The sequence below is a fragment of the Neodiprion lecontei genome, chromosome 7 (genome assembly GCF_021901455.1).
Source record: "Neodiprion lecontei isolate iyNeoLeco1 chromosome 7, iyNeoLeco1.1, whole genome shotgun sequence".
NCBI classification, from domain to species: domain Eukaryota; kingdom Metazoa; phylum Arthropoda; class Insecta; order Hymenoptera; family Diprionidae; genus Neodiprion; species Neodiprion lecontei.
The window spans coordinates 3,043,862-3,058,481 of NC_060266.1; the positions used below are offsets into that span (position 1 = coordinate 3,043,862).

Consider the following 14,620-nt stretch of genomic DNA (forward strand, 5'->3'; position numbering starts at 1 on the left):
TCAAGATAAAAAGCGTTTCTTCGAAGCGGTAAAAGTAACGGTCGTTTGGTGTACTTATACATAGGTACGTGCATAAATTAGACCGAGATCCAGCATTACGTGGATTAGCATGCGTGCAGGGCCTGGCGGAACGAACTAAGCATGATAACAATCCGTAGTGTCAAGTCAGGAAAGTTCGACTTTGATGTTCACTCGGCGTGAATATTATAACCCATACTTGAATCAGGGATTTACCTCGCATTCGAGGGTCGATTCACCTCTTATTATTAAACTGCATATAATTCGATCTAAAACGAAGCGCTAACCGGCATTACCGATTTTTCAACAGCTCCGAGGGTACCGCAAACGAGGAGGCAGCAACGCCTTCCGAGTTCACTACCGAAAAAGAGGAGGAGGAAAAGGAAAAACAGGCAACCACATCAGGCGACGACGCGACTGAATCCTCGACGATATCTTTCGAGGACGAAGAGAGCCTGATCTCGACTACACTTGACCCCGAAGACCAGGAGGAGTTGCTGACGCACAGCGAGGCCGGAATGCTGGTCTCACCAGGTAACTTGAGACCGACAATATCGGACCCGGTAAAAGCGCAGCCAACAGTGAAAGAGGAGGAGGTCAGCCAGATATCGAGCGAGGCGAGCATCCTGGGCGACATGATCATGGAAACGACGCTTCTGGGTCTCCACAAGACCCCCAAGACACCCGACGCGCTGTCCGATCTCTTCGAGGCCGAACCCGAAGTCGTCTTCTCACCGCGTGATGATCGTCGACCGGACAGGGCGAACGCTGAAGAGTCAAAGGACAACTCTTCAGCAGTCCCTCAGGGATTGCCAACCGCCAGCGACGCCGAGGTGATTCCAACGCTGAAAAGGACCATTTCGGATGCGAATCAAGGTCGAGTCAGATTCCCCGACGACCCAACGGACTCTTCTTCAAGCTACGTTCTCTTCCCGGGTGACAATTCAAACAGTATAAACGGAAACCTGGCCTACAAGAACCGGCGCGAACGGATCTCATCACCCTTCGAGGACGCCACCACCGGAGTTACTCACGGTCAGCCCGACCAAAGAAACTCCCAGTGGAGCGGGCTGCCCGCCGGTTTGGGAACCGGAAACAATCGACGCTATTCCCCGCAGACCGGAAGTCCCGTTTCTCAACGCCAGATGCCAATGCTACTCAGGTTTTGGAAGAGAATGCCACTGATCAGGGACCCCAGCATGATCCAGAGAACGAGGGATCCCTCTTCGGATCTTTCACAAATCGGGCCTCACGTACCATCTTCCAGCAGTATTTACAGGGATGTTTTACCTCGATCATATCCCGGGCAGCGCGTTTTTAACCGGAATTTCCGAGGTCCAGGATCACCCGGTAGGATACAGCGGATCGGTTAGATAACCTGCATGTACTTTACGTGTTCGAAGCTAGTGAAATTTTCAGAGCGGTGCCAAATATTTATGTATAAATATATATCACGATAACATTATAGGTATAAACATTGATTCGTTATTGTACGTATGAGACAGTGATTTTAGGCGTACGTGTGTATATAAAGTACACGTGCATGATAAATTTGTACTTGCGGCTTTCGAATGAGTGAATGGGTTTGGAGAAAAATAAGCCGCTAGAAAGTATAACAATTAGTGTTTATCTAATGCTCCTCGAATTTAGGGCAGAAATTTCAAGACTTTTCTCAGCATTATTATACGTTTATTAACACATTGACCAGAGTTGGAATCGTGCCAGTGTGCTGACTCTGAAACGGAGGTTACATTGATGTTCGTATATGTACAGGTATAATGATTAGCTTTTCCAAATTCTCGTCCTTCCCGCCAAGAGGAGAAAAAGAAAACAACAAAAAAAAAAACATAGATAATAATAATAATAAATTGAAAAAATAGTTTGACACCTAGTAATGCAACTAATTTTACGCAGGGTCTATCATTTTAGTCAATTGCGTCAATGAGCGAATATTTAGAAAATTACGACAGGAGTGATACACACGGAAGATAAATATTCCATATTTCTGAAAGAAATTCTTCGGTAATAAAAAATCATTGCAACTATTAATCTTTTGTCAATGTTTAAATTGTTTCGTCATTATTTTATAATCGAGGGAATGAAAAAATTCAGACAAGAATACATAAATAAGTAAAACGCATAATGCAATTGAAAACCACTATCAAATAAAACTTAACAGTGATCGACGAAGTCATTATTGACTCGTTCCTCCATTTAAAGATAGACACTTCTCCAAATCACAGACTGATCGATAGTATCGTATTGTAAAGATATAAAAGTGTATTTTTGTTGTTGTTTTTGTTAATATTATTATTATTATTATTATGATTATTATGATTAAGTTTAATTTATAACGAAAACTAGTTGCCGTTTCGAAATCAGTTTTAGAGAAACCCTGTAATTGTACAATAGATAACGATGATATAAATGATTCTTAACTTGATCGCGAATTTTTTCATTCTGTGCACGACATGGAATATTATAAATATATGTATAGAGACGTAGTATAATCATGGTAATTATTATATACGATGTGTGTATTATAGATGCATGGAAAGTATTAATGAATGTATGTATGTATGTATGTATGCATGCATATGTGTATGTATAGGGTAGGTATCCGTTCGCAATTTTTACCAACGAGAGTATATAATGTACGTATTATATGTATTATGTATGTATGTGTGTGTATTATGGCTACCTATAACGATACGTCTATATGTGTAGTGTACGTAGCTATGTATTATCAACTGTTTAAATTTAAATTATACATCTATGTATAGTACTAGATATGTACATAGAGGCATCGAATCTAATTAACTTAATTGTGAGACGTATGTATCACCGGGGCGAAAAAAAATAATAATAATAATAATAACAATGCATGGTAAATACGAATTATTTGATTCGATGGATTTCTCTATCAAGTTTCTAAGCTTTGCCCGAACATTGAATTACGACTAACACGATTCTTGCCATCATTTATCATGACGTAAAATATCGCTCGATTATCGGCCAACGATGAAAATTATCGTACAGCCGAAATGAAAAAAAAAAAATAAATAAATAAATAAACAACGGCCACGTCAGCTTTTTAACACAGAGTGTTTCAATCCGTAACTGTATGTCAAATTTATTTTGACAGATTCGTTTTCTCCTTCCCGTTATTGGGACTAGTTTTTGCGGAATGAAACATTCAAGGAATCGTCATTACCCTGGCATAAAATTTACCCCGGTTTCTCTTTATTCGATGGATAATTACTGTTATTTTTATCAATTTCTTTCTTTCTCGGTAAACGTACTTCATAACTAATTATTATATAACACTATATTGTAAACAATATTGTTCGAAATTTTATCTTCAATAGACAAGGGAAAAAGGAGAGGAAAAAAAAACGAAACATAAAAAGGATTGCGGCCAGTAACAATCTGTCTACCTATATATACGTATGCGTCTGTTAATATATATATACATGTCATGTGTATCTGTGACGTAGTCTATGTCGTATTTTTGTGTCTATTTAAATAATGATTGATGGATTTTTTTGTTGTAACGTCCAATTTCGTGTATACATTAATTTTATTGAAATTAGAGAGAGAGAGAGAGAGAGAGAGAAAGAGAAAGAGAGAGAGAGAGAAAGAGAGAGAGAAAGAGAAAGAGAGAGAGAGAGAGAGCAAGAAAATAAACAAAAATAATTGTATATACAATATATATTATTATATTCAAAATAATAGAAGCTTTCGTGTTGTTATTGTATTATATGAACGGTATTAATTACTTATTATTATAATTATTTTCAATATTATTATTATTATTATTATGTTTATTATGATTATTATTATACAGCTGTACAGCAACTTTATCAAGTCTATTATGTACTGCCTTATCTCAAATATTCCCAAATTCTCCCAAGACCTACTGAAAGTATCGACGCTAATCCACCCATACAAAAAAAAAAAACCCAACAAATAGAACATTGTATTTATCGAAAAGTAAGTCGACTTTATGTTCAAATGATTGGGCAGTCCCGAATTGGTTGGTCAAAACAGGAAAACGTTGACGACTCTGTGCAAGCTTCGTAGGCTTTGATTTTTCCGCGATAAATTGACATCGTCTATAAGCTCTTTAATGATTGGTGCCCTTCGATAAATTTGATCTTAATCAACGAATGAGAGAAAACTATACTATGATAAAAACAGAATTCAGCTATTCCGAGGACTAAAGTGTTCGCTAATCGACCTGTCATCTCCTCGTCAAATCCTAATGACAAAAAATTTTTGCATTTCGACCGTTATCAACCGACTTTGAGACCCTTGAATCCCCTGGCAAGAAGAAACTTCTCGGAAGATTCCGTCCTTGTAGCACCCGGCCTGAGAACCTTGACGGTTTTGTAAAATTTTCTGATATCGTCCTCGACGTTCTTGGCCGCACCGCCGTCCCAAAGTTTGACTATAAACGAGGCCTCGGGCTTCGATACGACGAGGGCAAATCTGAGCGCGACGTAGGCGAGGGCGACGATATTCTGGTGGTCCATTTCCTTGACGCCGGTCGCGTTTGGCGCCATGTCCGACATTACAACGTCAACGGAACTGCCGGCGAGATGTTTCCTTATCTTTTCCTGCGCCTGGAGCGTCGTGAAGTCCATGTTCCCGATAACGAAGGCTCCGTCGATAGGGTATATTTGCAACTTGTCTATAGCGACTACCTTACCAACCGGTTTGTCGTCTTGTTTGCCCTCGGCGTTAGTCAAATAGACCGCCACTTGAGTCCAACTTCCGGGCGCAGCACCACAATCGACAACCGTCATTCCCGGCGAAAGTATACCGCATCTTTCGTTCATCTCGAGAAGCTTGAACGCGCTTCTACATCTGTACTTCTCAATTTTTGCTTTCTCGACGTAAGGATCGGCCAATTGTCTGCGTAGCCATAACTGCGAACTCGTCTTACGACCCTTCAAATTATTCGGCATTTCACGCCGGGTTACTCCGCTCGTGCATACGCGCCTGGCGATCATCGATAATCGCGCGCAGGCTGTCGCCATGTTTTATCTCAAGGTCACAGTTGCAAACTGGAGCCTTGGGATGATTAGGTTAGGTCAAGTTAGGTTAGGTTAGACTTCGCGCACTGGGATTGCAGGTTATGTCCCTTCCAACGACATAACGTCGAATAATTGAACAACAGTAGTTACGACGTAGATGTGAACGATTCCAAGAAAACGGCCTAGCTCGAAGAGCAGTCCCACTGTTCTTTCTCAGTCTTTGGTTCACTTGAAGCGAATGTCTTGCCGGTAACACGTTACGTCGTATTATTTATATTCCAATCAATTCGTATGTATATCCCTGTGGCGCCATCTCAACGTAACTTCTACTGCCGAATTTAATCAAGGTTCTAAATAAAAGGTTGCAACACCCAGCCCAAGCAATCCTGAGGCGCTAGAAAGCGCTGCGGCTTTGTGCTTTTCGGTATACCGTGTAAGCCGTAAATTGAAAAAAACCAGAAAAAATGCCTAGAATATCTTTACATCCGCAAAAGTGAAATATTTCAAAAGATTGATTTCTCATTTCAAATACTGTTGGATATTCTTGAATCCTGACAGAGATCGATGCAAGCCCTAAAAGTAAATCTACCAAACTTTACAACGAGATGTCCTTGGACCACTGGTCTAAGGAGATGCCTTATAGTTTCGTCATGACTAAAGACTTGTAAAGACGGACTGAACCGTGACCCCTAAAAACGGTTTCCGCCGACAAAGAAGTCATCGGATCGTCAACACGGTTTCTTAAAGACCCAAGCTCCACTCAGGTATCCGACTTTAAATTCCTCCGTCAACGCGTTCATCAAGCTGATCAAGCTTGTGGTATAAAAGTACTTACAAAAAACAGCAAAAAATCATCATTGACTCTGAATTCAACCGCTCGATGGCACTAACTGCAGCGCTTCCATTTGTTGGCCATTCTCCGTAATAATTGATTAGTCTATGACGCGTTTGGCACATGCGCAATAATGACAGAGCCATGGTCCGACGGTCGTGTCATCAGAAGAGTATCAGGAGCAGTTCGGTTTTCGACAAACGCAATGGACCTCGGATGACAAGAGTAGTTGGCGCGGAACCGGTCATAAAACATGATCGGTTAAACAGTGTTCTGGTACTTCTAGTGGATGTATTGATACAAAAACAAAATAAAAAAAAAAACAAAAGAACAATTCGAACATTGTGTCATTGAATAAATTTCATACATAGACGGTGCAAAAACGAATTGAAAAAAAAAATACATACATATTTTCTACTGCGATGAACCTAACCGCGGGTAATCCCCACTCGAACGGTTTGCTCTACGCTGGTTTCAACCAGGATCAAGGTACGTGAATTCGAAAATGATCAAAGCGTGCGCCTGTTCCAAAAATCCGGTTCCTATCGCCTCTTGCCGCCCCTCGCAACATGACAGCGCCGACACACTTTGGACTCCTTGCAAATTACCATTAGATTCTCTACGTACGGACACAGTCCGTAGTCAAATTGCGTTTTATATTATTACAATTTATTTTTAAGATTATATACATGCATATAATATATACATACTAATACGTATATATTGTGTTTACGTATTGTTTGTCAACCTGTTATCCAAACGTCTCGAAATAAATAATTGGAAAAAAAAAAAATGGAAGAAAAAATTCCTCTACCCAAAACTTCAATCTCTTTTTCCCCCCAATGTACAGACAACGAAATATGTATCCTCGATGTTTGTTTAGGGTGCAATGTTGATTCAATGAAAAGATAAGAAAATTAAGAGAAAAACAAGCTCGATATAAATAAACAAAACAATACGGACTCGACGACAAGAATAAAACTTACACCAACAGTCTTAATGCAGTAAACAGACGATAAGGTGGATGTATGCAGCGTTGTCAATTAATTAATTGATAAGTTCACTTACGCAGCTTCTCGGCTATCTGATTTTTTTCAATCTCTTTTGCCAATTCGTAGGTTGCTTTGCCTGTGGCATGGAGAACGGATACAGGGTTTACAACTGCGATCCGTTGAAAGAAACGGAGCGTCACGTATTCAGCGACGGAGGTCTCGGTCACGTGGAAATGCTCTTTAGGTGCAATTATTTGGCCCTTGTAGGCGGCGGCGCAAAACCCATGTACCCAACGAACAAAGGTGAAATAGAAAGAACAAAAATGTGCAAGCGTCGTCCGAGCACCATTTATCCGAAAGAAAAGCCACGACTCATCGTCTTTTTATTCGCATTGCAGTCATGATATGGGACGACCTAAAGAAAAACCCTGCCATAACATTGGAATTCAACGCACCGGTCAAAGGTGTCAAACTACGGAGGGATAGGATAGTCGTTATACTTGAGGGGGTGATTAAAGTCTACACGTTTACACAAAACCCGCAACAGTTACACGTCTTCGAAACAAATTCAAACCCGAGAGGATTATGCGTCCTCTGTCCAAATAGCAACAACTCGCTCCTAGCTTTTCCCAGCAGAAAAAACGGCCACGTTCAAGGTAAAATCTTTGCTTAAATTCTTTCAATCCTTATCAGTCTTGTTAGATCGGTTATTTAACGTTCGATTTGTCATTCTCAATCATTGATATCGTCGTTCACGGTATTACAAACTTTTGTCTCTGTACAGTTCCCAAAATTATATCCTATCCTCAGATTGAAGGACTCGCTTCGTTTCCGAGACAAAAAGAGAAAAAAATTTTTATTCCTAGTCTAAACAAGTTCTCGACAAACGCATAGAACTTAACTTCCCTAAACAAAACACTAGACTGATTATTTCATTACAGTGATAGATCTGGCAAATACGGAGAAGCAGCCGTTGAACATAGAAGCGCACGAAACGCCATTGTCCTGCATTGCGCTGAATTTGCAGGGTACGAGGTTGGCGACTGCGTCGGAAAAGGGAACCTTGATCAGGGTATTTGACACGCAGAATGGAAACATGATCAATGAATTAAGAAGGGGCGCGAACCACGCGAACATTTACTGGTGAGAACGACGTACGGACCCTCACCGAGACTCCAATGGATACCGTTCAATATATTTTCATTTCACTTCTAATTACCCCTGATTCTTTCAGTATAAATTTCAACCATGACTCGACGTGGCTTTGCGTGGCGAGCGACCACGGAACTGTCCATGTCTTTGCTGTCGAGGATCAAAAACTTAACCGCCAGTCGAGTCTGGCGTCGGCGACTTTTTTGCCAAAGTATTTCAGCTCCAATTGGAGCTTTTGCAAATTTCAAGTACCCAGTGGGCCGCAGTGTATGTGTGCGTTTGGCAAAAACAACAACACTATAATCGGTGAGTATCTATCAAATTGTTTTATAGATTTCAAGTTTGGTCTGCGGTTCGCCTAAGCTTTTTAAAGAAAAGAAATTTGAACGAAAACAAAGATCAAAGAGAGGTAGATGAGGCGAAGCAGGATTCAACGCTGTTAACGACCATTAATGAAACATTTGCTATTTTTCTCATTTCACATAAAAGTGATATGCGCGGACGGTAGCTATCACAAATTTTTATTCAACAACAAGGGAGAGTGCAGCAGAGATTTCTACGCGCAATTTTTGGAAATGACGGATGAGAAGATGTGACTGCAACATATATCGTAGCGTGTTGATAATTATTATTATTATTATTGTAATTTTACTGTTAGTATTAACAGTTCCAACTCATTTTTTATTTATCATGCCAACAATGATGATGATGATGATGATAATAATAATAATGTTACGTTTGTGCATAACTATTATTATTATCTGAAAATTAGCCTATGTCTGAAATATATATTATTACTATTATTATTGTTATTAATATTATTACCAGCCAACTTCTTATGTATCTATTATACTTTTTTTTCTCACTAAGCTAATAAGATCGGTCGGTTTACTTCTGTCAAGTTATAGCGCATAGAAATCTCAGTTTTTTGCGAAATTTTTGGATTCAATTTTTTAGTCATCATTTGATATCAGGTGAGTAAGTTCATCAAAAAATTTCAAGAATTGTTAGTACATGTAAATCGAAACGGTCGATAGGCTAACAATTGAATGAGGTGATCACAAAAATTGCATAATTTGAAGTAAAAAAAAAAAAAAAAAAAAATGTATGTTTTTTTATGATACGCTTGTGAAAAAGTCACGCAAGCAATGATCGTTCGTTGAATTCGACCGAATAATTCAAATAAACAACTAAAATGTTACAAAAATATATTAAAAATAAACAATTAACTGATAGGTATATCGACGCGGCCTATACGAGGCTTTAAAAATGTTTTCCAGTAGACTTTCTATAATGTTGTTGCAAAATAATTGTAGGGATGAGGCAGTATACGTGTACACATTTGTATATAATATATACACGGTGTAAATAACCGAAGAAAATAAAAATAAAAAACCTACGTATAAACGAAAAAATAAATAAATAAATAAATAAAATAAAAAAAAACAATTGTTAACACCATTACGATATAATAATTATAACTTTCCGATCAGAGTTTCATTTTGTCGTTAAATTTTTCCACTCATCAACGGCAAAGTAGCGAGATTTTGTATTACTGTTTTCCTATAATTATTATGTAAACCGCTGTTTACCGCACAACGTGAAAAGGATAATAATGATGATGATGATGATGATGATGATGATGATGATGATGATGATGATGATGATGATGATGATGATGATGATGATGATGATGATGATGATGATAAGATTGAGTGATAATAAAGAAGATGAAAAGAAACTACGTGAATACTTTGAGAACCCAGTCCTTCATTAATTCATTTCTTTAACGGTCTAAAAGTAAAAATTCTAGATGAAGATGAATGGTTCAATAGCAATTGAGCGGAATTAAAAAATTTACAACGAATCGTACGAATTTATTATATTTTTAATCAGCCATTGAAAACTTTCCGCCGAATATTGCGATCCAAGTTTTGATTGTTTACAATATTGCATACATCGAGCTCAGTTTTTGTAACATTGTACATAAACCTATGCTTTATTCGATTTCCCAGTTTGTTAAAAGAACAATATGAACGATGCACGAAATTTCAAATGATTAAGCGAAAACTGATTAGCCAAAGAAATATGAAAAAGTAAATTAAATTTATAATCGTCAAGCTTTTTTGTCCTTAACTTTAAATCTTGCGTGCGATTTTGATATTAGCATTATTATTATTATTATTATTATTGTTGTTGTTGTTGTTGTTATCATTGCACATGTAAATTAGAAACAAATGCGATTAACAAACAGGTATATTTAATTAATAGCAACGATTCTGTGCCTATGAAAAATATACTGCAAAAAAAAAAACAAGCGATTTGAGAAAATCTTTTGTTCCTGATTATTGTAGAAATTTATTTTTTCAATATCATTGTAATGTAAAATCAATGATTAATTATTTTACTGTTACTGTAAATGTACATAATACCATTATGCATATAACTTACTATGTGAGTTTATCGATATAAAGCTATAATTAAAATTTGTGTGTTTAAGACAAAAAGAATTTCTTCTTTTTTTTTCACCTTTACGAACGAGTTTTTTTTTCTCATTCTTTTTTCATCTCTATTTTATACGTTTCAAATGTAAAATAAAAAGAGAAGAAGAAATTAGATTCGTACAGCGATGTACAAAGTGGAATAAGTAAATTGAAAAACTTCGGTCAATTATTTATTTTGTCACCGAAACCACTATTGACGAAATTTTGTTGAGATTATTTTTTTTTTTTTTTGTGATTTCGAGGGATCAAAAAGCGGTGTTTTTTTTTTCAAAATCGATTTGTCGCCGTGTTTATTCCGTCAAATTGTCACAACAGAAACTGGAAAAAAGCTTGCAACAAATGAGAACAACGTTTTTCGTTTCTCAACTTCGTTGATTTATTTTCGATCAGCTTCATTATTTATACTTACAACTTAATAATAATTTTCATTCGTTAATATAGTTTTCTTTTTCATAAATAAATACATCATTCACGTTAATACATCGCAGTTTTAAAAACTACTCGTTTTATAATTAAATTATTAGTACCGTCTCTTTTTCCATGCAGCTACTTCAATTCTTCCCTCCCAATAGATCTGCCTGACCGATAAAATTTCTGATACAACATAATCGCATCGATGATAATTTTACAAAATAAATATAAATTACGTTAATTTTTTATGCTCTTTTTTTCTTCTATCGATAAAAATTCCTTCCTCTACTTAACAATTTTTTTTTTTCACTCCCTCTGTCTACTCTCTCCTCCAAAAGTTTCGATCTCAACACAGGGTAATACGTAAAGCAATTTTTCTCACCCTCAATTTAATAACAAAACTTTTGATTATTAATTGTATACGCATCCACTATACGTATGTGCAATTTCAAAACATATATATATATATATATATATATATATATACACACAATGTTATAATTTTTTTTCCATTTTAAATATATAATACACAATTTTAATTAAATAAAATTCTTCGATCAAACAAATTTCAATATCAAAAATTACATCAACTGCGTGAAATCGCGTTGAAAAAATGCAAAATCCCACGACGTCGCGATATTGATATGAAAAAAAGATCAGGAAGTGGTATTAAAATTAATTCATATGCAAGCCAGTAAATTAAAGCTTATACATGAATAAGTATTATAGAAAATAAATTGTTGCGATGCGTGTATATGAATATGTGTATATATATATATATATAGGTATATAGACCTGTTTAAACGTCAATCGGTTGCGAAACGCCGTTTTGTGTTTTGATATTTTCACCAACAACGGATCCGTTTGCGGTCGCGTTTTGTTTTTTAAAGAAATAAACCTCGTGCGTCAAACCCTTATTTTTACCCTCCAAAGTCTTGTAGGTACTGTAGACAACGAACCATATGTAAAAGTTGACTATCGTGATGAACAGAACGAACAGACCTGCGATTTGGAATACATAAAAAGAGTGTGAACATTTTAAAAAATTTTTTTTCTTCTGGCTATTCGAGAAAATTGTAAAAAGTTACATTTCAGATCGAAAAAGGAGAATTAAGATCAGCTGTGGTAAAAACTTCTCTAGAATCAAATAAACGTGTTTTTATATTCATTATTATTATTATTGTTGTTATTATTACTCTAACAAAACTTTTCGCGCATGAAGAAATTTTTTTTCAATGTAATTCGGAATAATTCGAGCTCCTCCTTTTTCATTTGAATTTGACTTTTTCGTAATTCGGTTTTCGTTCCTCATCTTTGAAATATAAATACTAACGTTCGCCAATGTCGGCACTTCCGCCCAAAATCGCGATAAATGGACAATCTTGCTGGACGAGGAACAACGACATTATTCCGACAACGATTTCGGTCATCATAACCGTAATCCATGGAGCCATAAAATGTCGATTATTCTAAAAAGTGAAATATTATTATGAATAATTTGTTAAATCATCGTAAGAATATTCGAATCAAAAAACTTCAACAAAGTTCAAATTTAATCCAACGAATTTAATTATTTCTTTTCAATATTTCGTCGCAACTTTACGATTCCGGAATATTTTTCATCGTTTCGTTTTAATAGTGGCGAAAAAAAAAATAAAAAAAAAAAAAAAATTCCATGCAACGATTAACAATTTTACAATTAATTCTCCAGATATTTGTAATTTTAAGAATCAATCTGACTTCGTTTAATTCGAAATATTCTTCTTTTCTTTTTTTCTCAACTACTTTGGACGGAATAAAAAAATTTTCCAATTAGTATTAAAAATTACGTTACCATCAGAGATCCGTAAAGAAGAAGTATCGAGGAGACGAAATGTATAACGGTAATAACAAGACCGCTGTACAAGGAGTACAATACCTCTGAGAAATGGAAAAAATTTATTGATATTACATTGAGAAAAAAAAATTATCGTTCATCATCGCTTACAATACCATTATATTCATCCGAATAATCATTTTTTCTCAACAACGGGTATTGTCAATTCATACCATAGAAATTTAACAGAAATTTCTTCTTCGTCAAAAGTTTAATTTTTGTATTTCGATTTTCGTTTTTTTTTTTTTTTTCCAATCTACTCAAGATATATGAAACACGGGTAAAATTTGCTGACAAATCGATTGCCGCTATTTATTTTATACAATTATTCTCACATAGCGTGAAAATTTTTATTTTTATTTTAAAGCGAACGGGTTAATAGTCGATTGTTATCGAGGAATATTTTCGAAACTGTGATAGGAAAAGAGGCAATAAAAATTTTTTCAAAACTGTCACCAGTAGCGAGATGATGAGCAACGTCCATTCTCTTTGTATTCATATGTTTCGGGGATATTTCCTCCATCGCTTCTCTCTCCAACGCGTCTTCCGTATCCCTTGCAACAAGCTCGCCTATTTCTTTAGCATGTGCAAGCGCCAAGACCATTAACATCATAGTAAATCCCGACAAAATCTGTATGACAATATATATATATATATGTATATATATATAATGTTTAATGTTTATGGTAGTTTTATTTTTGATTTTAGTTTATTTCTTTTCATATATTTTCAATTTTATACCGATTACGATTCAACTTTATTAAGATTGTTTTCATATTCACCAGCTGGGTTATCGCAATGAGAATCGTCCCCTGCCTCAGATTGAAAATATGCATACAACCCTGGAGTAAACGCATTTTCATCGTCTTTTTTCCCTTCTCTCCTTTTTCTTTAACCGTTTACTCTTTCTTCCCTCGATCGCTAAGGCTTTGTATTACGATCGAATATAATTGTTATCGTGTTTTATTATTTTTTCGTATACCGTCGTGTATAATAATATATCGTAATGATAACAATAATATCTCTGAAACAAGATTAATTACTAGGATAAACAAGTTCAACGATGATTTAGGTATTTCGTATTCAAACCTTCGACGTTTTTGTTTAATTAAAATTAAAAAATGGAATTTCTGCTTAACCATTCTTTGGGCTAATTATTTACACTGATTATATGCTTATTAGTCGACTCCTTTTTTGAAATATTTATAGGCGTGCATAAAATAATAATTGCGTGCTGCAATTTGATCGTGGCAATCGAGTATCGATGTTTCATAAATTTACCTGCGAGTTTGCGAAAGGTGGTTTTTTTTTTTTTTTTTACCCCAAAATCTTTTATTCACATTCGTCTTTACGACAATATTTATATCCAATTCCTTTCGTTCACACGGTTCCCACTATATTTGACGTTTTACGTACGGCAGAGTTAATTCTGGCACCTATGGAATTAAATCAATAACTTTCCCCTTTCGGGTTCAGTTATAACGGTGAAATGGTACGCCATACACAATACACCCTGCAGAAACGAGCCGCGATGCAGTTCACAATTCTGTTTGTGTGTGTGTGTGTGTGCAGTTTACGAATGCAGAATTACTGCAATTATAACGAATATATAATTGAGTTTCGTCGATATCTTCAATACCTCAAATTCAAATTATTTACGCTGTAATAATCCGGCACCTACAGCTTTATCGTATTTCAAAACTGCACACAATTTTATTAAATGTGGAAACTAATGGCGTCTTCCTCCCGCTGCTATGTTCAAACCTATACTATTCCTAATTCTTTTCCTCTTGTGG

At 36.0% G+C, this 14,620-nt stretch overlaps 4 protein-coding genes across 8 annotated transcripts in view; 2 read left to right on the forward strand and 2 right to left on the reverse strand.

Moving 5' to 3' along the window:
• Positions 1-2,910, forward strand: part of LOC107221796 — a 32,062-nt gene extending 29,152 nt beyond the window's left edge. For all 4 annotated transcript variants that reach the window (XM_015660924.2, XM_046745371.1, XM_015660923.2 and 1 more), the window contains exon 4: positions 329-2,910. In XM_015660924.2, coding sequence (XP_015516410.2) covers positions 329-1,391 — 1,063 coding nt within the window. In that variant the 3' untranslated portion in view covers positions 1,392-2,910. The remainder of the gene's footprint in view (positions 1-328) is intronic.
• Positions 2,911-3,960: 1,050 nt separating this feature from the next.
• LOC107221794 (rRNA methyltransferase 2, mitochondrial) lies at positions 3,961-5,379 on the reverse strand. Its single transcript, XM_015660920.2, has one exon. It carries the CDS (start codon positions 5,058-5,060, stop codon positions 4,314-4,316), a length of 747 nt encoding a protein of 248 aa, XP_015516406.2. The 5' UTR covers positions 5,061-5,379; the 3' UTR covers positions 3,961-4,313.
• Positions 5,380-6,027: 648 nt separating this feature from the next.
• On the forward strand, positions 6,028-9,207 carry LOC107221803 (WD repeat domain phosphoinositide-interacting protein 3). 2 transcript variants are annotated; one of them, XM_046745373.1, is made up of 7 exons: positions 6,028-6,378; positions 6,773-6,915; positions 7,008-7,184; positions 7,280-7,537; positions 7,823-8,024; positions 8,116-8,339; positions 8,523-9,207. In XM_046745373.1, the coding sequence occupies exons 3-7, from the start codon at positions 7,025-7,027 to the stop codon at positions 8,627-8,629; spliced, it is 951 nt and encodes a 316-aa protein (XP_046601329.1). In that variant the 5' UTR covers positions 6,028-6,378; positions 6,773-6,915; positions 7,008-7,024; the 3' UTR covers positions 8,630-9,207. The 2 variants fall into 2 exon arrangements, with proteins under 2 accessions (XP_046601329.1, XP_015516419.1); XM_015660933.2 differs by lacking the exon at positions 6,773-6,915.
• Positions 9,208-9,930: 723 nt separating this feature from the next.
• LOC107221793 lies at positions 9,931-14,572 on the reverse strand. The gene is made up of 6 exons (XM_046745378.1): positions 14,106-14,572; positions 13,607-13,848; positions 13,281-13,455; positions 12,783-12,868; positions 12,282-12,417; positions 9,931-11,950 (listed from the first exon to the last, which is right to left on the reverse strand). The coding sequence occupies exons 2-6, from the start codon at positions 13,685-13,687 to the stop codon at positions 11,748-11,750; spliced, it is 681 nt and encodes a 226-aa protein (XP_046601334.1). The 5' UTR covers positions 13,688-13,848; positions 14,106-14,572; the 3' UTR covers positions 9,931-11,747.
• Between the last annotated feature and the right edge of the window lie 48 nt (positions 14,573-14,620).